This window comes from Melospiza georgiana, chromosome 21, assembly GCF_028018845.1.
Source record: "Melospiza georgiana isolate bMelGeo1 chromosome 21, bMelGeo1.pri, whole genome shotgun sequence".
NCBI lineage: Eukaryota > Metazoa > Chordata > Aves > Passeriformes > Passerellidae > Melospiza > Melospiza georgiana.
In genome coordinates this window covers 6,602,040-6,626,605 of record NC_080450.1, presented here as the reverse complement: position 1 = coordinate 6,626,605, position 24,566 = coordinate 6,602,040, and the positions used below count along the sequence as shown (strand labels likewise).

The 24,566-nt window shown below is 44.5% G+C and overlaps 1 protein-coding gene across 7 annotated transcripts; it reads right to left on the bottom strand.

The window, feature by feature from the left end:
• Nucleotides 1-4,506: 4,506 nt before the first annotated feature.
• Nucleotides 4,507-17,713, bottom strand: LOC131092204 (myosin-1B-like). 7 transcript variants are annotated; one of them, XM_058038796.1, is made up of 38 exons: nucleotides 17,510-17,713; nucleotides 17,280-17,423; nucleotides 17,032-17,188; nucleotides 16,685-16,712; nucleotides 16,472-16,586; nucleotides 16,294-16,386; nucleotides 16,101-16,164; nucleotides 15,906-16,004; nucleotides 15,709-15,812; nucleotides 15,490-15,628; nucleotides 15,127-15,245; nucleotides 14,881-15,030; nucleotides 13,990-14,160; nucleotides 13,437-13,747; nucleotides 13,280-13,352; nucleotides 12,713-12,800; nucleotides 12,502-12,619; nucleotides 12,168-12,291; nucleotides 11,949-12,085; nucleotides 11,592-11,847; nucleotides 10,663-10,905; nucleotides 10,380-10,556; nucleotides 10,149-10,294; nucleotides 9,971-10,061; nucleotides 9,493-9,882; nucleotides 9,251-9,377; nucleotides 8,900-9,018; nucleotides 8,427-8,623; nucleotides 7,975-8,158; nucleotides 7,723-7,888; nucleotides 7,425-7,549; nucleotides 6,843-7,151; nucleotides 6,488-6,691; nucleotides 6,116-6,241; nucleotides 5,851-6,021; nucleotides 5,655-5,759; nucleotides 5,421-5,516; nucleotides 4,507-5,045 (listed from the first exon to the last, which is right to left on the bottom strand). In XM_058038796.1, exons 1-38 carry the CDS (start codon nucleotides 17,711-17,713, stop codon nucleotides 4,890-4,892), a joined length of 5,826 nt encoding a protein of 1,941 aa, XP_057894779.1. In that variant the 3' UTR covers nucleotides 4,507-4,889. The 7 variants fall into 7 exon arrangements, with proteins under 7 accessions (XP_057894779.1, XP_057894778.1, XP_057894784.1 ...); XM_058038795.1 differs by having other exon boundaries at nucleotides 13,280-13,359; nucleotides 13,441-13,747; XM_058038801.1 differs by having other exon boundaries at nucleotides 13,280-13,326; nucleotides 13,441-13,747.
• Nucleotides 17,714-24,566: the final 6,853 nt, after the last annotated feature.

Sequence of the window (24,566 nt, the reverse complement as noted above, 5' to 3'; positions counted from 1 at the left end):
TCAGCCATGCTGTCAGTATGACAGGGCATGCTGGAGGCATCAGCAGCGTGCTCTGCGAGCCCTCTGACAGGGAATGCTCAGCTCCTGCTGCAGCAGCACTTCTGCTGCCTTCTGTGTAAAATGAGAGCTGCCAGGAATGTTAGCACCAACCAAAGAAACAGAATTGCTGAAACACTGATCATTCAGAGCAAGGCTTCTCATCCCAACACTTCCCAGTTTTAAGATGCAGCTGGGCACTGGACTCTGGAGATGGTAGGACACACTTTCCTTAATCTAACATCCCTTTCTCCTGTTGGAAAATGAAGTGCATGGGTTTGGTGAAATGCATGCTTCCCTGCAGGAAGTGTCCAGTCCAAAGTGGTGCTGTAGTGCTGTGTGGTTCAGAGATTCCATATCAGGTAAGACTAGAAGGGTTTGGGGACTGGATTTTTGAGTAAAACAGGTTGATAAACAGAACCCTTAGAATCTTAAAAATATTCAGGGGAGAGATACAGAATAGGTACAGGGAAATTTTGGCCATGGCAAAGGTAAGTTAGTATTTCTGGGGTAGAACTTACTTGTGAAGATTGCTCTGTCCCATGCACCAAAACATGGAGGGACTTTGAAGATCCATCTGTCTCCTCATTCTACTCTCTTGAGACTGCTTCAAGGTTAATTTTTCAATTTATTTATGGTAAAGCTTAATGATATACCATAATATGCCACATAAACCTGTACGATATTTCACACTTGCGTATTTCAGAAAAGAGAGAAGGAAGAGAGAAACTCCAAAGATATCTCAGCATCACTTGACTGTGAAGTGCATCAGAAGGTAAAAACAGAACACCTGGGCAGGTGCTGAGTGAGTATCAAAGCTGCACAGTTACTTAGGCTTCTCCTGTCTTTCCAGGAAGCATCCATGGAAGAGAGCAGGAGAGTGGGTCCTGGATGAGGACATGACCTTCAGGATGGCCTTTCCATCTCTCAGCAAAGCAGCTGAGGAGCTCCTGTTACAGAACAGGTGTGTGGGGTGAGCAGCCTGGGTGGTGCTGGGTGGAACAGTCAAGAAGAAAGGCAACAGGTGGTAGAAGGGGTTGATGGTGGAGAAGGATCTGGATCAGAAGGGAATCAGGGTTACTGAAATTGTGCAATTTTGAAAAGGTGACTGCTCCTCCCAGAAAACATCGGAGAACATGTTGAGCAGTTGAAATCACTGAGAGATAACAGATGCCATGAAGGCATCTGTTTTTGATAACCTTCCTTTAAACGCCATTATTTGAAGAAGCATATATATTATCCTTATCTGAGATGTAGCTATACTTTTCTTAAGAATTGTCACATGCTACTTATGATATAAAAACCAGTTTTAACACCCATAATACCTCCTGCAACAAAGTTCAGGCAGTTACACACAGAACTATTGTGAGTTATGTTGTACTGTGGTTTTCATGCCAGTTTTCCTCCCACTTCCACAAGGGCTCATTCACAATCTCAAATCACTCCTAGGAAAACCATATTTTTCTCTCTGTTAGTTCTAAGCATCTCCTAGTTTGATTTCAGAAGTTCTGTATTGCAATGTGGACATAGTCCATTCTTCATTAGGGCCAGATTTTTGGCTAACTGAGGCAGGTATTTTTCAGGATGTCACAAACATTAAAAAGTGTTTTGGAATACCAAAAAAGGAGGAAATTATGAACATTTCCAAGAGCATCTAAGGCTGGGAAAGCTTCCTGCCTAGCTTAAATTCTAATATTCTGTGACCTGGCTCGTGTGTCTGCCATGAGCACCATCACATTTAGACTCTGTGTCTAGAAGTATTACCAGCTTGCAAAGTAGTTGGATGTCATGGAAAGCCTGCAGTGTGAACCCATTCTCTCCTCTCTCCAATGAGTGTCCCACATTCTCCTCATCCTTCCCAGTCCCTATGAGCACTTCCGCTTTCTCAAGCTGCCCCACTTCAGTGTTTTCAGCCTTTTCTTTTAGCATCACTGCTCACAAGGCCTTGGGAAGTGAGGAGGCACCAGACACAACCTGCCTGCCCCTCCTGCAGTGCCAGGACAGAGCAGAGATTCAGAGAATAGATTTGTTTATCAAGGCACACTCTTAGTCTTCTTAGCAAGGCACCCATTGTAGGGTGTTGTGTGTGATAGGGGTCAGTGAACAGGAGGTTCCCAAGAGCAGTGATCAAAAGCAGCAGAGTTAAGTCCAGTGTCAGTTTGTCAGGTACCAAAACCCAAACAATGCTAAATTGTTTCCTCTCTTCCTTTCTCTTTCTCTTCCTTCCACCTCTATTTTCTGTCTCTTTCTCCCCTGATCTTCATGAATTTTCTTGCTCCCCATCTCAATATTATTTTCTCAATCTTGCTTTCTTTCTCATTTTTCTCAGTATCTTCCTTCCTCTTCTTTCTCTGACATTTTCTGTGCTTCACTCTTTTTCCATTTCTTTCTCACAGTATCTCCCCAACCCACTTCTCCTCTACTCTCCCTCTCCTGCTCAACCTGACTCTCCCTCTTTTGCTTCTCTCTTCCTTTCTGTCACTCACTCGCTGGTCCCTTTATTTTCTGCTGTTGGGGAAGAAAACACTTTCTGGTCAAGGCAATGTTGCTGTGGGCAGAGGGCATAAAAATTCAGTACTTGGAGAACTGGAAAGCTGAATTGATGGCAAGAAGCCTCTGTGAGGAACCTGTGTCTTCAGGTCAGAAATACTTTCTCAATGTCTTAGTGCCTCCTAAAGTGCTGATGCTTTGGTGCACAGGGGACACAGTTGTCCATGCCCAAGCTGTTGAAGGTCAGAGAACTCCATAGTCCCCATGGGGCAGCAGCTCTGGTGGAGCTGCATCTATTTTAAAACTCCTCTGAGATTTGTTTCTTCAGGCCACTTATGGGCCCATGTTTCTTCCAAGATCAGTTACCTGTGCATCAGCACATTTTCTATCACACGCAGCCTGTCTCCAGAAATAGTGTGTTGATGCAAAATGACTCCTTGTCCTCCAGCCAAGGCAGCAAATCAAAACTGAAGAGAAATTGGTTTGCCTTACTCATCCCTTTAATATTCCACTCTGATTCCAACAAGACTCCAGCCCTGCTTTCCAGGCTGGCTGGTGGCAAGGCCAGCTCAGCACAGGGCAATGTGTGTGATTTCTCTCCCTCTCCCACCTGTGCAGTTGGAATTCTGGCCCCAGGTGTTGTCTCTAAAGGAACCTGCAATGTTACCTTTCATCAGCTGAGCATTAGCAAGAAATCCTGAGACCAGAATTTCTTACAGGTGAGACACAGAAGAGCCCAAGAGTCTCAGGTGCTTCAAGTGCATCCTGATTCTTCCACAGTCAGAGCAGCTTGTACATTTTGGAGAGTGATTATGATGTTGTCCAAAGGGAACAGGGAGTTTTGGCATTGAAACATGGTCCCCAAAGTTGTTGTGATATTAACTACTCTGTCAGCAGGTCTATAAAGGTACCCAGGGTATCTTTTCCGTGTTGCCCAGATATCACTGGCACTGATGAAGTTTTCACAGCTTCACACATAGAGATGATGTCTCTGAAGAGCATCACTTACAGTGGCACAAGAGTCAAACCGGGGCATCGTCTTTTCCTTAAATATATTTAGCTGCTGCCTAGCCAACTACTTCCATATTTGGTTGTAACATGGAAGGATTCTGTGGGTGTAAACCTCAGTGTGGTTGGGAGGAGGAGGACCTCCCAGTTCTGAACATTGCTGCAAACACACTGTGTGCTGTGGTCAGTGCAAAAGGCTCTGCAGTACATCCAGCTCCCTTCCCCAGCCATTTCACAGCTCTTTGGAGTACTCTCTGTAAATGGAGAGGTGTAGACATAGACAGGGACCTGGAGAGACTGCTGAGTGTCCCTGCAGTCAAAGCCATGTCTCATTTACCATTCCCCACATCTGCCTGTAGAATCTTCCCTCAGCAGCTTCCTGATGTGCCAGGCTCTGGTGAATGGTGTGTTAAACTGCCTCTTACTGTGCAGGTTGCCTCTAAACACCTATTCCAGACAAAGGAAGCTCCAATGTCAGAGTCAGTGTGATGTCCCAGTGGGCACTGATCTCTTTGCTTCAGGGTGGAGGTACCTGTGCTCTCCAGACTCACCACCTGCTCAGCCCCCACTGGGGCACTGAATGAGAATGCCTGGGAATGGGAAACATCCTTTCTACCTTGCTCTTCCTCATGGTCAGCTTTTCCTCATTTTTGTCCTGCTCATTCATTATATTCTGCAGTGTTACCCAATGTGGGATGAATAAAAAAAAGCCAGGGTCTATCAGCTACTTTTTCCATCCAGTTTTCAGTTTCCTTATACAACAAAGCTCATGAACTGCTGTAAAAGGAAGACAGGAAGCACTGTTTGGCAATGTGGAAACACCATGTTAAGAACTTCTCTGTATTCTCAGGGTGCCAGACTTGGAGATTTCTTTATGGTGTTAACAGAGTTGCTCTCAATTCCAGTGTTAAAAAATAAAACCAGTTCGTTTTGATATGTATGCTTGTAAATTTGTAAAACACAGGCTTAAAATTTCTCTTCCTAAAAAGCATTATTTATTTAATATTTATTTATTCTAACTTTAAATCACAATTCCATTTCTGGGAAACACTCTAGTACAGTGTAAAATTTTTTGTTTGCTCTCATGCACATTACTTTTACTGTAGTTGGAGTTTCTAAATCTTACTCCAGAAAATTCAGGAGTTTACTCCTGAATATTGTTTGAATATTGTTTGAACAAAATCAGCACCTAAATAACTGCAAAACTAAAATATAGCTACTGCTTTTCATGCAAAGGAATCTACGGTCTTTGTCTTTAGACATTGACTAATTCATAAAGCCTTGTTGCAGAAAGAAGTGACAGAGGGCTCACATTTTGTGCAGCCCTCAGGTCACTTTGATGCCTCATGCAATTTTCATTCTTCCTCTGCTATTTTCTTGCTGTGAAACTCGCGGCTCTTCACTCGGAGCTTGTTGACCTGTGACTCTGCAATGTCAGCCCGCTCCTCGGCCTCCTCCAGCTCGTGCTGGATCTTGCGGAACTTGGACAGGTTCACATTGGACAGTTCCTCCTGTGAGAGCAGAGCCAATCAGGGCTCATGATCACAGGGTAGGGGTTTCACTCCTGCTGCAAGTCAGCCTTGTGGGGCTGCAAATCTCCATTCCCCTCCCACCACTGCTCACACATCAGCCTCACACAGAGCTCCTCATCCTCCCCTTCACAGGACCCTACTGGGGCAATTTCACCAGGATGATATCCTGGTGTCCTTGCTCCAGGTGAGGAGCAATTTCATAATTTCAGTTTGTCATTTCTGTACTTATTCTCCCGCTTGTTTAGTGCTCATGTGCTGGGGAGTATATCTGGATGACACAGTTCCTCTCCTTAGGAGGATACTTGTGTGAAACTCAGAGAAAGCAATGATTTTATATCCCTGAGCAATACTCACAGCTTCCTCAGCTTGTCTCTTGTAGGATTTCACTTTCATTTGCAGCTTGTCTACCAGATCCTGCAGCCTCAGCACATTCTTCCTGTCTTCCTCGGACTTGAGTGTTAGCATATTGGAAAGAATAATTATTGCTTTCTGCCCACACCAATATAGCATTTATCCTTGCAGTCCATGAAAATCTCTTTTGATTGATGGAATAAGGGTACATCAGCCCAAGGAGAGCTCCTGCCTTACCTGGTAGGTGAGTTCCTTCACCCTGCGCTCGTACTTGCGCACACCCTTCACGGCTTCAGCGCTGCGCTTCTGCTCAGCATCAACCTCCCCTTCCAGCTCCCGCACCTGCAAGGACAAGCCCAGCCCTGCAGCTGCCCTGCCAATGTCTCTCCAAGGAGGGACACGCTCCCTCAGGCACAGCCCCAGCCCTACACACCCTGGCCTCCAGCTTCTGGATCTGCTTCTTCCCTCCCTTCAGTGCCAACTGCTCAGCCTCTTCCAGACGGTGCTGCAGGTCCTTCACTGTCTGGTCCAGGTTCTTCTTCATCCTCTCCAGGTGGGCACTGGTGTCCTGCTCCTTCTTCAGCTCTTCTGCCATCATGGCCGCCTGGTCAGAACAAAAGGTCAAAGCCATTTTGTGGCTGGAGATATTTTGGGGAGAGTACATTCACCATCAGCAATGCCAGGAGCGTCCAACTCACATCTGTGATGGCCTTCTTGGCCTTCTCCTCAGCATTGCGGGCTTCCTGGATGGTATCCTCCATTTCACCCTGGATCTGGGCAATGTCTGTTTCCAGCTTCTTCTTGGTGTTGATCAGGCTGGTGTTCTGTTGAAGGAAAAAAGCATGTCTTTTTTCTCCAGTTCCTTCACACTATCCTTGGAAAAATCAAATTACCTATTTTTATTTATGATTTTATTACAGTTGCATATGAAGAATACAAAAAACTGATAAATGAAAATGGTAGACTGCTGAAGACTATTGTATTTCAATTAAAAAAGGAAAACAGACCTATTGTTAACTTTAATTCTCTAAATACTGTCGGTGCTATAGGCTTTCAATTCTAGAATTTACCTGAGTGTGGAGGAGCTGAACTCTCTCACTTGCATCCAGAAGCTCCTGCTCAGCCAATTTCCTCGACCGCTCCGTCTGCTCCAGGGCTGCCCGGAGCTCCTCAACTTCAGCCTGCAGCAGGTTTGCTCTGCGCTCCACCATGGCCACCTGCTCCTTCAGGTCCTCCTGTGTCCTGAGAGCATCGTCCAGGTGCAGCTGAGTGTCCTGAAAGAAAGGTAAGAGAGATTGGAAGGCATATCCTTCCTCTTTACTTTTTTTTCCATTTTTATATCAACAGGGAAAACATGGAACAGTAAAAGAGAAATATTTGCAGCTGTGTAAGAAACCCATGAGCACCTGGTCTGTAATGCCATACCTTGAGCACAGCCTGGGTGTTCCTCAGGTTCTTCTGTGCCTCTGCAGCCTGGCGGTTGGCATGGCTCAGCTGGATCTCCATTTCATTCAGGTCTCCCTCCATCTTCTTCTTCAGCCTCAGGGCTTCATTCCTGCTCCTGATCTCAGCATCCAGGGTGCTCTGCATCGAGTCCACAATTCTGAGGTGGTTTCTCTTCATCTGATCAATCTCCTCATCTTTCTCTGCTATCTTCCTGTCAATCTCAGCCTTCACTTGGTTGAGCTCAAGCTGCAGGCGCAGGATCTTCCCCTCCTCATGTTCCAGGGAGGCCTGGAAAAAGCATAAAATCCTGTTAATTGTAAAAAATCGCAATATCAACAACTTTACATGAATTGCTATTTCAAAGAATAATGTATAACCACAGGTCTGAGATTGAAAGAAAGGAAAGAAAAAAGCATACCTGTGGTTTCAAAGATTTTACCGGTGTGAAGAAAACCTGCTTCCTATGCCTCCACTCAATTCTCAGTGCATAGAATTATTTAAATGTTACCTGAAGTTGCTGAGCAGTGTGGTAACTTATCAGGTAAAAACAGAAGGCTTTACCTCAGCTTCCTCCAGGGAGGCTTGCAGTTCAGATTTCTCCTGCTCAATCTGCTTCTTCACTTTCTCCAGCTCATGAATTGCCTTTCCTCCCTCTGCAATCTGCTCCGTGAGGTCGGAAATCTCCTCTGCAAGGAAGGGAGAAAAGCGCCATAGTCAGGCACAGAGCTGAATGGAGAAAGGCTCTGGCCTACCAAGGTGCCAGCCATGATCTTATTCCTGCAGGCCCAGGGCTGTTAAGCGTGGCAGACAGACAAGCTTGTGAGAAATGCCAGGGAGGAGCAGAGGGCCAGGGACTTACGCTGCAAGTTCTTGTTCTCCCGCTTCATTGTTTCCAGGTGGTCCAAGGACTCCTCATAGGCATTCTTCATCTTGAACAGCTCCGTGCTCAGAGAGCGCGACTCCTTCTGCGAGGCCTCCAGCTCAGCCTGCGTTTCCTCATACTTCTGCTTCCATTCTGCCAGGATCTGAAGAGAAATGGGGTGTCTGTAGGGCTGTGGACATCACAGGGCCCTGCTCTGGCCAGGAGTGCTGGTGCTGGAGGCCAATTGACCTTGTCAAAGTTCTTCTGCTTCTTATCCAGAGCAGCGCAGGCAGCATTGGATCTCTCCACATCAATCATCAGGTCCTCCACTTCATTCTGCAGCCTCTGTTTTGTCTTTTCCAGGGAGGCACATTTGGCATTGACAGCCTCAACATGCTCCTCTGCATCCTGCAGGCGCTGGGCCAGCTTCTTCCTGTGTTAAATGTATCTCATGGTTTAAGGGAAAAGGGAAAGTTGGGGCATGTGGTTAATGGGCTTTTCCCTGTCTTTCTACCAGTCCCTGTTTTCTACAGATTTGCCTGTGACATTTTCCAACACTATTTGCATTATAGAATTAATTTGCTATTCTCCTTTTGCCCCAACCCCAAGAAGAACACTGACTTCTTCCCAATTATGTCACAGTGGTCTCCAAGAATTACTGATCTTAATCTGTGCTAGCCTTCCTCACTTTCCCCACGTACTTGGCCTCCTCCAGCTCCTCCGTGCGCTGAATCGCGTCCGTCTCGTATTTGGTTCTCCACTGGGCCACTTCACTGTTGGCCTTGGACAGGGCTCGCTGCAGCTCCCCCTTGGCCTCCTGCTCCTCCTCATATTGTTCCCGGAGCAAGTCACAGTCGTGGCGAGCGGACTGCAGGGCATGGGCCAGGGCATTCTTGGCCTGGAGCAACAAGGGTATTGGGTCATGGAACAGAATTATCCCAGAAAATCTGACTGAAAATAAAGGGACATTGGATCATGCTTCTATGCAAACGGACAACCATGCAATCAATGAGGAAAGAAATTGGGCCTGAAAAAAAGGAATAGTGGATAAACTTGAGGTAAAAATTAGCATGAGACGACTTGCACCAAATAACATAATATTTTTTTTCCCTGTCTCGTCATATAGTTCAGTAGTCACATAAGTGTTTGGAGCACCTCTGAGAGGAGGAATCACCTTTATCTCTTCCTCCAGATGCCTCTTGAGTTCCTCAATCTGCTGGGTGAAAGCCTGCTTGCCTCTTGACAGCTGAGAAACCATAGCATCTTTCTCTTCCACTTGACGTGAATATTCACCTGAGAAAATTTGCAGATACACAACAGTTTTAGGGCCATTGATGGTGACACTGCAAATATTTGGAGATATAAAGCCAGATAGTTGTCAGTGCAAGCCAAAATTTATTATCCCATTGCAAACATTTCACATTGGATGTGACACAAAATGTGCTGAATAAACCACATGCCAAGAAGTGTAATTTTTTCAATAACTCCGAGACATTATTTATCTGCATGTGTAGATGTATCTCACCTGACTCTGTCTGCAGACGAGCTCTTTGAGCAGTGAGGTCATTGATCATGCGCTGATGCTCTTCTTCCTTGGTTTTAATCTCACTCAGCTGATCTTCCAGAGTGCGGCACATCTTCTCCAGGTTGGCCTGTGTTTTAGAATATGGAAAACGATGTATTAACCATACACACTTAAAAGAAAGCAAGGAGTAAGAGTTGTGCTGTATTCCACTGGGTCAATGAACCAATAAAATAATTGTGTACCTTGGCTTTGGAGACAGACTCCATGTTGCTGGCCAAGTCGTCAATCTCCATCTTCAGCTCACTCTTCTCCTTCTCCAGCTTCTGCTTCACGCGTTGCAGGTTGTCGATCTGCTCGCCCAGCTCAGCTGTGCTGTCCGCGTGCTTCTTGCGCAGGGCGGCAGCCGTGGCTTCGTGCTGCAGCGTGGCCTCTTCCAGGTCACGGCGCATCTTCTGGAACTCTGCCTCACGCTTCTTGTTCATCTCAATCTGAGCTGATGTGGCCCCTCCTGCTTCTTCCAGGCGCTCGCTGATCTCCTCCAGCTCCCTGGACAGGTCAGCGCGATGCTTCTCTGCTTTAGCGCGAGAGGTTCGCTCTGCCTCAATCTCCTCCTCCAGCTCCTCAATGCGGGCCTGCAGAACAGCAGGGACCCTTCACAGCCGTGCCCTCCTCCTGCCTGAGCTGAGCCTGAGCAAGGCAGGGCAAGGCACAGAAACTTGCCTGCAGCTCCTTGATCTTCTTCTGAAATTGCATAGCTACTGCTTGTTCATCCTCGATCTTGCCCTGGATCTGGCTGATTTCAAAGTCTTTCCTTTGGGACAAGTGAACCATGTTAGAGTTCAAAGAAATAAGACAAGTGCTGCAGCCCAGCACTCACGTGCCCCAGAGCAACACTTACTTCTTCAGTTTCTCATCCAGCTGCTGCTTATCATTCTCCAAATCCATGATGCTGTCCTGGGCCAGCTTCAGGTCTCCTTCCAGTTTCCTCTTGGCTCTCTCCAGGTCCATGCGCAGTTTCTTCTCTTGCTCCAGGGACCCTTCCAGCTAAACACAACAAGACCATCAGGTCTCTGCCAGCCAGCTTGGACTCCATACCTGTCCTGTTCCTGCTCTATGTCTGTGGGCTTACATCATCCACTTGCTGTTCCAGCTTGGTCTTGGCTTTGGTCAGAGTATTGACTTTGTCTTCCTCTGCCTGCAGGTCATCCAGGGTCTGCTGATGCGCCTCTTGGAGGGCTTTCTTCTCTTTTGTCAGCTTGGCAATTGTCTCATCCAGACCTGCCATCTCTTCTGTCAGGTTTTTCACCTTTGAGAAGAAGGGAGCAAATATAAATAAAGGAAATAGCTATAGATGTCCTGCAATGGCACATAGTCCATTTTCTGGAGTGCGAGTGACAGGTTCTACCTCATACCTTGTTTTCAGTGGCATGTTTTTCCTTCTCCACCTTGGCCAGTGTTAGCTCAAGGTCATCAATATCTTTCTTCAGCTCTGAACATTCATCCTCCAGTTTCCTCTTCTTGGCTGTCAACTCAGCATTAATTTCTTCTTCATCCTCTGCCCTTTCAGTCACTTCCTTAATTTTGGCTTCCAGCTGGATTTTGGTTTTGATCAGCTGGTCGCACCTTTCCTCTGCATCGGCCAAAGCATCTGCTTCCTAGCAGAGAAACACGAATTTGTTTGCAAATCACAACTGTTTGCAAAATGTGAATAGAGAAATGGTATTTCTCACTGAGGAAAAGAAAGATGGAAGTATTCTTTTTTGTTTTCTTCTAGGAAGCTGGTTTTTGCATAGGCTCTTTTAAACTCTAATCTTTGAGTGAGATAAGTTGATACATAGTCAAGGTGCAATTAGAGATTTCAATTTGAACCAGAGTTTATTTTGAATATGTGTAGCAAACATCTAAATACAAAAGGTAATCTTTAAATATTGACCAATCCCCTGATCTCCCAAAGGACTTAGGAGGTACATATAGGGTTGGGAAAGAATGCAGAGGGTTTTTGTTTCCTCCTGGAAAAGTGTTGCAGAAAGACAGGTGACAAAACATGTAGATCCTTGGCCAACTGACTGAAATCAGAGAAAATTGTCAAATGAATTGCTCCGTAGACACTGCTAACTAAATTCCAAATCTCCAGTGACTACACTGGATGTTGTATTTTTAGCCTGGATAAACAGACCTATGCCCTTACATGCTTCAAAACCCATTCCCAAGCTAGAACTCCTATTATAATGGTGACACTGAATGGTCTGAAATAATATTAAAATATTTTCTCAGACAATTGTCTAATATTAGAGTAATGTGCTGTGAGGATACCCGGAAGAAATACACTAATGATACTTACAGATTGCACTTGGAGCTGCAGGTCATTTTTCTCCTTCATCAGAGAGGCCATTTTCTCTTCAATCTCCTTCCGCTTTGCCTCAGACTTTGCAAGCTCTTCCTTGGTTTTCTCAAATTCTTCCTTCATGTTGGCCATCTCCTTCTCAGACTCTGCACTCTTCAGCAAGGGCTTGATCTTGAAGAACAGCTTCATCCATGGCCAGTGTTTGACATTCATGAATGAGCGAACGTTGTACTGGATGCAGAAGATGGATTCCCTGAGGCATAATTAAAATGTACAATGAATATTCTCAGTCGGACAAGTGTCAACACTTTTCCATGAGCAAAATGATTTTAACTGAAGAAGGGGAAGGTGTACCTTCTCTCCACCCTTCTCTGGTACTCCACCCTTGCCAGGTAGCCCCTACACATGGCCTGGGTGCGAGTGATGAGCTGTGCCAGCTTCTCATCTCTCATCTCCTCCAGGACCCCTATCAGCCCAGCTTTGAAGAACACCTTGAGAGAGGAAACATTGCAGCACATCACTGTCAGGTAGAGAGAGCAAAGCCCAGGCAGGCAGTGAATGGGGGGGTTGTACCTTGGTGTGTCCAAATTTATACTGGGTGTGATCCACATCGATTGAACTAAGAAGCTTCTCAGAAGCCTTCTTGCTATCGATGAACTGTCCCTCAGGGATGGCACTGGCATTAAGCACCTTGTATCTGTGGAATTGGAGACAATAGGAGGAAGACAATGTCCAGTCATAAGAACGTTCTCTTTACTGAAACCAAGAGCAGTGTTTGCAGCAGAACCAGGCTGAGGAAGTTGGAATTTAATCTCTCCATACTTAAAGACCCTGGCAAAGCTCAGTTGTGTGATGGAGAGCAGATGGTGAGGACACCTGACTTGTCTCTTCATTTCATAGCTCTCACCTCTGTTTGAAGTCAGCATAGAGGACTCTGCTGGGGAACCCTTTCCTGCAGATCCTGATCCCTTCCAGCACGCCGTTACAGCGCAGCTGGTGCAGCACCAGCTCATGCTCCATGGCACCTGGCAATGCAGAGCACAAATGAGGGGCACAGATTGCATTGCAGAGGGGAATGGATGTATCAGAGCAAGGATCTTTTAGCTTGGGCTTCTTACCAGGTGTTTTAGTCTCATTGGGGATGATGCAGCGCACAAAATGGGGGTGAGTGCTCCGCAGATTAGTCATCAGCTTGTTGAGATTCTCCTGTGGGATCATGATTAAGTGTGCATTTATAAGAAAAATGGCAAAAATAACCCAATGAATTCCTTGAATTTAACATGAAAGACCGATCAATGGAGATACACTGGGCTGAAAATTGTAAGCTGAGCATGCCTCAATCAATTGCTCTGTTTCTTCTGATTACCCAGCAATAAACCTCACCTTGTAGGTCAAGAAAAAACTTACCATCAACCTAATAAAGGCTAGAAAGTGGACATGTTTTATGACAAAATTTTATGTTTATATTAAGTGTAAGTTTAGAGTTTTACAGTGCTATTTTTCATTCCATAAGATTTGATTTTAATGGCGGACTAAAGACAAGTTATCATAAAATATTTTCTTGTTGGTTGGTTGGTTGGTTGGTTTGTTGATTGTTGGGGGTGTTTTTTGCCATTTTTTTCTGTGTCTGAGGCAGCTAAAAATACAGAATAAATCTCTGCAGAAATGAAAATTTGTTTACATACCCGGAAAAGAGCTGAGACAGTCTGGAAAGAAGAGCCCTTCTTCTTGCCTCCCTTCTTGCCACCGCCACCACCACTAGCCTCTGATAAAGTAAAGATAATGAGACATCTGTTGCTTTGGGGACCAACCACCATGCATCAGAGATGAATTTCAGAGAACTGACCTGCCTCTCCTCCAGCAGAGGCAAAGAGTAAAGCCAGGGTCTTCACAGATGATTTCTGGTACAGCCCAATGACGGTTTCATTCAGAGGGTCCTTGTTCTTCTCCAGCCACCCAGTGATGTTGTAGTCCACTGTGCCAGCATAGTGCACCAGGGAGAAGTGGGCCTCAGCCTTGCCTTTGCCTGGCTTGGGCTTCTGGAAGTTGTTGGACTTGCCCAGGTGCTGGTCATAGAGCTTGTTCTTGAAAGAGGTGTCAGTTGCCTTGGGGAACATGCACTCCTCTTCCAGGATGGAGAAGATGCCCATGGGCTGGGAGAAATCACAAGGAAAGAGGGAGGACAAGGTGAAAAGGTCGAAAGACTCAGAGATGAAAAAACTTCCTGAGTGGGACAATATTGCTGCTCTCAGGGATTGTTCTGTTCAGCAAATCATAAAATGATACAAACTGATGTGTCTGCAGTATCATATTTACCATTTCAAGCTGCATTTAGAAATAGATATAAAATGAATGCATTTCTGAAAATTCCTCACATTGTGAATTACAGAAATACCTTCTCAATGAGCTCAATGCAAGCAGCCAGGTCCATGCCAAAGTCAATGAACTCCCATTCAATGCCCTCCTTCTTGTACTCCTCCTGCTCCAGCACGAACATGTGGTGGTTGAAGAACTGTTGCAGTTTCTCATTGGTGAAGTTGATGCACAGCTGCTCCAGGCTGTTGAACTGCTCAGTGGAAAAAATCAGAACAATCAAACCTCATCAATATGCCCACTTAATCATTCTCCTCCAACCTTTATAACCTTTATCTCCGCAGTACAGTAAACTTCCAACCTTTATCTCCGCAGAAAAAACACAACTGTATTACCAGGACCTATGCATAAGAGAACCTATATGCAACTCCAGACAGAAATACCTACATAATGTAAATGAGGGAATTTTTTTGGCCAGATTTTTTTAGTGAATCTGATAAATTAATACAATATTTTGGTAATTTTTTATTCAGCAAACAAGATGAGTGTATGTTCTTTTCTCCAAACTGAAAACTCTTGATATCTCTGATTAAACACCTAGCTAATGATTTCGTGGCTCTTTAAACATTTTGAACATCCTTAACTCATTATATATTTGCCAATGAATCTCCTAGCTCTGCTCCTTGAGCTCTTTAAAAATTTATTCAAAATATTTTGTGTTCTTTAATCCTTAACATTAAGCTCAAACACTTGTAATATTACAACATATAAAATTCTATTTGCTGCCTCCGCAAAATCAAAATGACTCTGTGCTTGTACTGATGGAGCTTTTGAGGATTTCGTTTTCTGCTAGAGAAGAAAATGACTGGGGTTTTTCCTACATAAAATCACAAATGAGTAGCCTGTTACTTGCAAGTCCTCTGATATAATAATCTTTCCCTTCAATAGAAGCCCTCAAACCTGAAATCCTTACATCAAAGATCTCAAAGCCAGCAATGTCCAGGACACCAATGAAGTACTGCCTGGGCTGCTTCGTGTCCAGCTGTTCGTTGATGCGAACAACCATCCACAGGAACATCTTCTCATAGACAGCCTTCGCCAGGGCACCCACTGAATTGTATACCTAAACCAAAGGAGAATGGAGTAGAAGGAAAATAGTACCCAAAAGGAGAGAGTATATCAAGTCAGAGGTTCCCAGTCACCAAGTGGTTGTTGTTACCTGCTGCACATTTTGGCCTTTGGTCACGTATTCATTCCCCACCTTGACTCGGGGGTAGCAGAGGGCCTTGAGCAGGTCTGCTGAGTTCAGACCCATCAGGTAGGCAGCCTTGTCAGCAACTATGTACAAAGAGAGAGGGAGGAAGTAGCAGAGAAAAAGTGATAATTGAAAGGGGATACCATCTAAGATGTAGCCGTTGGTCTCAGTTTTGAAATTTGTTATATCTCGAGGAGAAATTTAGAAACATGAATAGTCTGGAAGCTGAGATTTATGCATTTGTGATACTAAACAGAGGGAAAATACATGATTGCCAACTTCCACCTATCCATATCTGTGATTAGGAGTTCTACAAGGCTTTAATACCTTCGGTGCCATCAGGCTCTGCCTGCTCCTCTCGTTGTTTCTGCTTGAACTTCAGGTTCCCATAGTGCATTACAGCCCCTGTCAGCTTGTAGATGGCCGCCCTCTCATCAGCAGTGAAGCCCAGGATGTCAATGGCACTCTGGCAACAGAAGCACTCAAATAAACTTCCAGGCCATTACAAGGAAATTTCACCAAACCAATATGCTCAGTGACACTTACATCTGTAGCCATCAGCTCCTCCTGGTCGTTAATGCTGGCAACAGTGATCTCACCTTGACTCACAAACTGGTAGTCATAGGGGTTGGTGGTGATGAGGAGCATGTCTGTACAGAGGAATAGGATGTATCTGGATGTGAGAATGAAGATAAATACTTAGCACATTCAGATTTTATCAAACAATTCATAATACTTCATACCGATTAGCTCCGGCTTCTTGTTGGACATGATCTGATAAAAGATGTGGTAGCTCCTTTCCGCCTTGAGCTGGAAAGTGACTCTGGACTTCTCCAGCAGATCTGGCAAGGATGGTAGAAAGAGTTAGACACTTGTGGGAATGTACATGGAGACGGGAATTTGGGAAGGGATGGGAGCAGTCCAGGAGAATCTCTTACAAGTTTCAATGTCAGCAGAAGCCAGTTTGCCTGTGGCACCAAAATGGATTCTGATGAATTTGCCCTGTGAAGCAGAAGCAGCAGCAGGTCAGCCTGGATGTGTTCTGCTGATGTCCCCTTTGCATGAAGAACTGTTCAGGCAACAAGTGTGTTGCCATGAGGGTGGGAGATTTTATGCAAAGCAAGAACTCACAAAGCGTGAGGAGTTGTCGTTCCTCACGGTCTTGGCGTTTCCAAAGGCCTCCAGCAGTGGGTTGGCACTGATGATTTGATCCTCAAGCGTTCCCTGCAGGGACATAATTATTCAGTCACTGTGTTTGGTTGACAGGGCAATGACAGGCCAAGCATTCAGTCTGTCCTTCCAGACTCACCTGCATTTTGCCTGATGACTTCTCCTCCTTTTTCTTCTCTCCACTGGCTGCAATTGTTGCAAAGTACTGGATGACACGCTTGGTGTTCACAGTCTTCCCGGCCCCGGATTCTCCACTGCCAAAGCCAAGAGAGAAGCAGAGGGTGCGTGGTCAGGCAGGAGGGGCCCTGGCACCGGGCAGCCCCACAGGAGCCCCGCGCAGGGGGGTACCTACGTGATCAGGATGGACTGGTTCTCACGATCTGTGAACAAGGCAGAAAAACGGTATTTAAAACTCAGTGAACAACAGAGGAAGAATGAGACATTGTCAGGTAAGTCTAATGTTTTGCCTGATGTCAGCTGCAATCAAACAAGCAAATCCTTCCAAAGCACATCCCTGACTATAGAGGAGCCTTTAATTTAAAACAGTAGAAACAATGCTATGACGATAGTAAACTACAACAGATGTGTGCGTCAGATCCAAGAAAGGTTTGAAAAAGCCTCTTCACTTTGCTGAGACAGGGGATCCCATCAGACAATTTAATGAACCAATAGCCCTAAAGGCTAGACAGAGCCACTCACCAGTCAGCATGAACTGATAGGCGTTGTCAGAGATGGAGAAGATGTGTGGAGGGGCCTCCTGGCGCTTCTTGCCTCGGTAGGCCAACACCACCTCGGGGTTGTACACCGGCAGCCACTTGTAGGGGTTGACAGTGACGCAGAAGAGACCCGAGTAGGTCTGCAAGGAAGGGACACAGCACATTGCCTTGCCCTGAGCCTGGCCCAGCAGCTCCTGAGGCTGCCCAGAGGAAGCTGCTGCTGCCACTTACGTAGATCATCCAGGCTGCGTAACGCTCTTTGAGGTTGTACAGCACAGCGGGTTCGTGCAGGTGGGTCATCATGGCCATGTCCTCGATTTTGTCATACTTGGGAGGGTTCATGGAGAAGATTTGATCTTCTTTCACAGTCAGGGTCTGTTTAGGAAACAAAAGATCCACATGTGTCTCTGAAAAGCTCAGTGTTCAGATAATATTTACCTTCGGCCTTGTTTTTGACTCACCTCTCCCCCTTCAGTCTTGACAGTGACTTTGCCCGATTCCCTGCTCGTGATTGTCCCTTTCACAAAGGATTCCTTTGCATGTACCACGAAGACAGATGTCTTGGCATCGAAAGGTTTGTTCTGGGCCTCAATTCTCTCCTTCTCCGATTTTCGGAGGTAAGGAGCCGCCTCCCCAAAGATGGCCATCTCAGCGTCCGAAGACATGGCTGCACTTTGTGGAGGGGCTTGTCCACAGAGAACACTGTGGAGGAGCAGACATGTTGCCCAAATTAGTCATTATTTTTTTCTTGTCACACACTTTATTGATAGACCCTAAAAGTGTAATAGAAAGTATGATTTGGGAAGAATCTAAGTAGTTCTTTGGTTCACCTTCTTGTGCAACCAGGGCAAATGTTAGAAGCAGGTTTCCACCGCTTTTTCCAGAGAAGTTTTTATTATGTAAAAGAACAAATATTTCTAGTCTCTTTTCATCCCCGTTTCATTTCTGATGACCCTGATGGTGATTTTTTCTCTCTGTTTATTGCCTAATCAAAATTTCTGTGGCTGAAACCTGTACTTTTTATTCCTCAGCCTTTCACTCTTCCCATTTGAGAAGTCTATCTCTTTCTATGATATAACCATCTTCTTATTGTTGAACATAACTATAAGATAACCACTTTTTAATTTCATCCCAGTGTAGACAAATTGCACCTTTGCAGCCTCTTCTCATACATCATTTTTTCCTACTTATTTTGAAAGTTCTCGCTTGGATTCCATCCAAAATATCGTTGTTTGGTCGCCAGAAAGCACCAAAATTAATGTAGTGCTCCAGATATCAGAGCTGAATGCAGCAAAATAATCACGTCTTTTCCTGCTGACCATGCTTTCATGAGTATCTGACAATGTGCTGCTGATCTTCCTTCCCACAAAGGCACACAGTGACACTTGCACCCAAATTCATGACCCATTTCTGCAAAGAGATTCTCCAGCCAAAATGAAGTACCACATACTCTTGCCTGGGACTATTCTTTCTCATATGCAGGATTTTTGAGGTTCTTATCAGCTACAGGATGAAGCTTTCTGATGATCTTTTCCAGGGTAACATTGCTCTTTAGCATAATTGCAAGTTTCTGTTTGTTGTCATCTATAATTCCTGAGGATGCATTCCATGCATCATTTGGGTTGATAATGGTACAGAAGGTGTTCTGAGGACTATCATAATGTCTTTTGCTGATGCTCTGCATCATTCACTACAGCTGTTTGCTTCTCATCCAAAATGATTTCAGTAGTATGTGAGCAAGTGGCGTGTAAGGACACATAATTCATCAGTTTAAAATACTGCACAACCAAATGTTTCTTCTTATGTTAATTGTTTGTGGAAATAACTATAGGCAAAGCTGGAAACCTCAGTTGAAGAATTTATAAATCAAAGCCAGATATCTGAATCCAGTACTGGACTTCCAAAGAAATACCACATAGCCAGTAATAGAAAATATCTGAATTCAAAGGAAGTTAGACAGGCAGATTGGTAAGATGTCATGTCATAACTTTCAGTTAGGTAAATATCCAAAATGTTAACAGACACTTGCAGCTACTCCTAATAGCATGCAGATCTTCCATTTTACTCAGTCTTCTTTCAGAGGAATAGGAGCAGTACCTCCCCCTTTTTTGTTGTTTGGATAGTTAGATAGCTATTTTTGCATTTTTATCAAGTTAACTAGTATGAGACCTACATTCAGATTATAACCCTGGAGTATCATTTGGAAAGCATTTTCATAACATTTATTGGCCAGTCTCTTATGCAGTAATAATTACAATTCACAAGTCTGTAAGGTTTTGCAACATTCTGTTCTGTTGGCTAGCTCTGTCTGTCTGTCTGGACTTCATGCCAGAATGGATCATTTACCTCAGTGTTCTATAATTAAACATAAGGAATCCCCAAGAAGCATTTCTTGGCATTACAAAGTGGCTGTGTCTTCAAGCACAGCCACTTATGAAAACTTGCTAGCTGTGAGCAGCCTGCCCAGCCATCAGCATGCTTTATTAGTTACAGCAGAGCACTGTCCACAAAAACATACAGCAATTGCCTACAACATTTTACAGGGATTTGTCACCATGAAGAAACCTGTTCTACAGAAATCTTCCATCTTTTTCTATCCCTTGAATGCAAGCAAATGTGGCTCTTACCTCTTATGCTATGAGAAGATACCTTGCAGGCTGGGAGGTGATCAGTGCTGTAAAGCAGAATCATGAGATCGTTCATTATTGCTGCACACAATTCCACTGACAGATCACAAAGTGAAAATGCCAACATGCTTTATGATACAAATATCAAATCCTTGCAAGTACATGTACACACATCAGGACAGCAGGGCTGGAGAGGGACTGCAGGGACAGTGTCCCTTTCTGCCCACCAGAGACGTGCACTTACCATGAATTTCCTCTGCAGACAGAGCAGCCCAGATCCAAGGACTCTTTTATAAGGTCTGGTCAGCGCATGCTGCAGATGCCTCCTCTGTCTTTGGGCAAAGAATTTCTGGCAAACCTTGTTTTTGGCAAAGCATTGTCTGGCAAACTGAATGTACTGAAAACTGGAAAGTGATGTTACTAGATATAATTAGAAAATTTTGGTGTCTTCCTAGCTATGTGAATAAATCGCCTATAAATAATACGAGAAGATTCCTAAGGGGGGAAATACAGCTAATGATGACTAGAGGAATGAGGGTAACCACTAATAACTGTAAGGCCATGGATGCTCCATGAATCTGAGCTAAGGGAGCAAGGCAAAACCATTCCCTGGGCGAGCATAGTGACATTTGGATGCATACTTCAGCTAATTCTGAGGACATCATATGTCTGATGACAGTTGAACTTTCACAGAGCTCTCTACTTACAGATCTTGGATATGATACGTGGATTTCACTGTTGTCTGCCTTGCTTACCTTAGTCAGAATATTAGATATTAGTCTTTATTCATATTGTTCTGTATACACATATCTCTGCAGGGCTGGATTCTATCGGTGCCGGAAGCAAAACACAGCCCAGCTGAACAAGACAGGGCAGAATGAAGGATGTCTAGGGGAACAGTCTGTTTTCCCCAAAATGCACCTTGGACAAAGCATTGCTGTGCTGATATTCTCCATTGAGGAAACGGGATTCAGGCATCCTGAAGACAGGGTCTTCTTGAGAAGAAGATCACAGAATGACAGAACCTGGTCCAACTCCTCTTGAACAGGGAAGTTTCTTTAATAAATGAGAATATCTGTATCCAGATCTTCGTAGCTCCTTCCTCGGACCCTTGCCAAGAGAGGGTTCCCCGTTAGAATATGTAAATGTAACACGCATGTAGTGATCTTGCTGAGAATGCTTCCACAGCCTCTCTGATGTGTTGCTTAGAGATTTGTCTGAGTCAGTGAAAATGTCTTGTTGTATTTTACGTCTAAACCTAATTTTTATACTATGAATTTGCCCATTGCCTGGCATCAAGTAGTTGTACACCAGAGGGACATGCACATCGCTTTGGTGCAAAACCTAATGTATTCCATAGCAAATTCAATTATTTATCCAAGTCTGAGGCCTACAGACATGTCTTAATAAATAAAAATATATATATAAAAGAAAGAAAGAAAAAAAGGGAGCCTGTATTGCTGTTGAAGACCTATAAGTGAACTTCCTGCTCTCATTGACAGAAAAATCCATAGAGACAAGGGTTACAGATGGATGAAAAATAGTCATTATTTAGCGCGAGAAATGAATGGAATCCGTCATAAATGTAAACATTACAGATTCAGAGAATGCAACACTGAGGTTGTATTTGCAAAAGAAAAACTGGAACAAGTTAATATCAAGAAATTTGAACTCCCAGGCAGTGGCACATTGCCTCCAGCTTGAAATGAGGACATGTAAAAACTGGGTCGATTGGATGTAAATGTGGCTGCAAACTGAGTATGCATTTTTTTATATTTCTTAGGGAATGGAATGTTAATAATCACCATGCCTGTAAAGTATGCTGGCATGAATAAGGCACAAATCACTTCCTAGAAGCAAAATTCTGGTTTTCCTGAAGTATGTGTGTACGGAAGGCTAAAATGAGAGCACAGATGATAACTTGATGTTGAATCCATATAAGCTCTATGACAATGGGGTAAATATAAATTGTATATAAATTTATAATATCAATTTATAATATAAATTTTATATATGATATATAATTTATATATTATTGTATTATATAGTAAATAGTATAAATTTATAATAAATTTATATGCTAGCTATATAAATTCTGAGGTGGGATGAGAGCTTGTTAGAAAAATGGATGGGAGAGAATTCAGATCATCAGATATTGGTTTCTCAAGTCAGGATAGAAGGCACTTGAGACACTAGTTCATGTTGGGACTCAGGTGTTTATTATTTCTCATCAGTAAAACAGCCTCAAAACCATGAGTTTGGTGCCTTTTATTAGCAAGGAACAAAATGGATAACAATCTTGTTACAAGGCCTTTTAAGACTAAACTATCCAATTAAGAAATGACACCCAGATTATTTTCTCTTTTAACCCTATACCTGGTCCCTTGAAGACCGTAATGCAGACGTTTCTGCCCAATTACAAGACATCACCTAAACCCACAAAGAAGAAGGATTAAGAAGGTCAAGAAGAAGGAAGAAGAAGATTAAGAAGAAGATAAAGAAGAACAACCTGCCTCCACCCTAAAACCTCCATCTTCCTTCATATTTATTACTATGTTCTACAACCCCAAACTCTGAGTTTTCCACCCTGTGATATTACACACTTCTAAACAACTACACACCTACAATCCTAGTGCTATTAATCAATTTTGGAAGCCTTCTCCACAGCCTCAGGTCAATTGCAGTGTTTACTGTGGGTCTGTGCCTTTGAGCACAGAAAGTTTGAAAGTCTCAGCATCCAGGGTTCCAACAATCAGAGGAAGTCACAAGAGTGCTGTAAGACTTCATCAAGAGGCAAGATAATGCTGAGTTCATGAGCAAACACAGTACTGGCATCGGGGAAAGACCCTGACGATACAGAAATATCCTGCACAGCCTCAGCCAAGTCTACTGTAGGGGCAAGACATTCTTGAGCTTCAGCTCACCCAATGCACCAAAACTTTGCTCTGCTCCAGACCTGAGACAATCTGCTTCAGGGTCCCCATGTCTGCCCAGCTGCCACACATTTCTGCCACCCTACTTGCTCCTTTTTCTGATATGGCACCTTGCTGGCCCCTCAAAAACCCCAAAGGCAGCTGAAGGTGTTTGAGGCCTGCCATGAGGCCCAGTCATTCGGCTTCTTCCCTCTCCAAAATGTGCCAGGCCCCATGTTCTTCCTTCATAACTCCTCCTCCCTCTGCCCCTGGCCAGCACCCAAGGGACACCAGTGAGCCACCCACTTGCTTTGAGGTGGGACAGACCTGCCAGGACCTACAGGCCAGCACAGAGCCTTGTCCTGGCAGTGGCTCAGCCATGATGCTGTCTGAGGCTGTGGGGCAGCAGTGTCTGCCCACACCTTCTCCTGCCTTGAACCAAATGCCCTCCCACCTCTCCTGCCACCTGAGGGTGAGGTCCGTGTGCAAACACATCATCATTTCACTCAGGAAAGAACACTTTTCTGTGGTTTGCCCTTTGACAGCCTGTTCTCTTCATTTGGACCTGGGAAATGTCCCAGATAAACAGATTTGGCTCCCCTGTGCCAAACATTTTACCAGTATTTCTGAGAACATTCTGAGCTGGACATTTTGATACCAACCCCACCATTCTAGTTGGTTACTCTCCCTTTTATTTTGATTCATTTTCTTGCCATCAAACTTCCTCTCTGTCAGCACTGAGCAAGTAACAAGTGTGGCTAATACAGAAAAGAAATAGGGAGGTTGGTGCCTTCCAGCAGGTCAGGCAGAGGAATTTACCAAATATGTTTGTCATTCACTCGTTGTCTCAGACACTTCCAGATTATTTTGAGCAGCAAAAGCCCCTGCAGCCCTGCTAGCTGAAGGGCACCAGCTGGCAGATTGGCTGTCTGGTGGGAAGTGCTCCTTTCCCAGTCTCCCAGTGCTCAGTGCCTGCCTGGTTTCCAGCTTTACAGAATTTTTCCTGCTGGATTTTTTCCAAATCCTGGCTGTTCTGATCCAGTTGGATTAGGAATGCCACAGCTCCTTTGCCTGGACAGTCTCATCTGCTGAAGATGACACGTTGATCTGTCTTGGCCTGCTTTTGACAAACTGCCTTTATCCACTCTTCCTTGTAGTGTGGACTCTGTTGCAGGTCTTGCAGAAGGTCACAGCCCTTTGGACAGTTATTCCTTCCCCAGACTTTGTCATTCCTAGTCCTCACTGTACTCCATGCATGGTGTGTGCATGGTGTATGAAGGCAGGTCTGGAAATCCCTCCTGAAGGGGAACTGAGCAGGTCTGGTCCCAGTAGAAGAGAATTTCTCCCCAGCTTGTGACCTGATCCCACCAAATGTTGAACTATGTTCTGGTCCCTGCAACGGCCACAGGAGCACTCCATGGCAGCCACTCCAGAATGAGCTTTCAGTGGGCAGAAAACTGGAGTCTCATGATTCACAGAGGCATTCAGGGCTGGCATGACTGATGGGAGAAACTTCCCCAGCCTCACTGAAAATTCCTCACCATTCTGGATCATTTAATCAGTCTCTTATAAATTTGAACCAGAATGGCCTTCAGATAGAATAGGGGATATAGGCGAGCTTCAGCTTTTTGCCTACAGGCAAGTAGCAGAAAGGAACTGCCTTTGTTATCATGAGAGTTTACTTACATTTTTGATAGAGGGCTTTCACTACATGTGCCTGAGCCTTGAACTACCTAAATATAAATCCCAGTCCCGAGGAAACTCCAAAAAGTAGATTGGGATTAATCTTGAAGGTTTCAGGGATTGGTGAGCAGTCATGTTCTCTTTTGATGGTGAGTAGATCTTTGTCTTGCCAGAGGAGACCCATCCATGTGTAAGTGAGGGGATATGTGGTGGAAGGATTAAGGTGTTTAGTGTGGATGTGTCTTGAAGGAAGATGAAGAATGTTCCCCCTCACCACAGCCCCCACATTTTCAGGA

Coding starts and splice junctions, on each gene's coding strand:
- LOC131092204 (XM_058038794.1), bottom strand. CDS start 17,713: ATGTCTTCGGACGCTGAGATGGCCATCTTTGGGGAGGCGGCTCCTTAC. Junction 15,629..15,708: donor AGGAGCTGATGGCTACAGAT/GTAAGTGTCACT, acceptor TTCTGTTGCCAG/AGTGCCATTGACATCCTGGG. Junction 9,378..9,492: donor AGTCTGTCTCCAAAGCCAAG/GTACACAATTAT, acceptor TCTAAAACACAG/GCCAACCTGGAGAAGATGTG.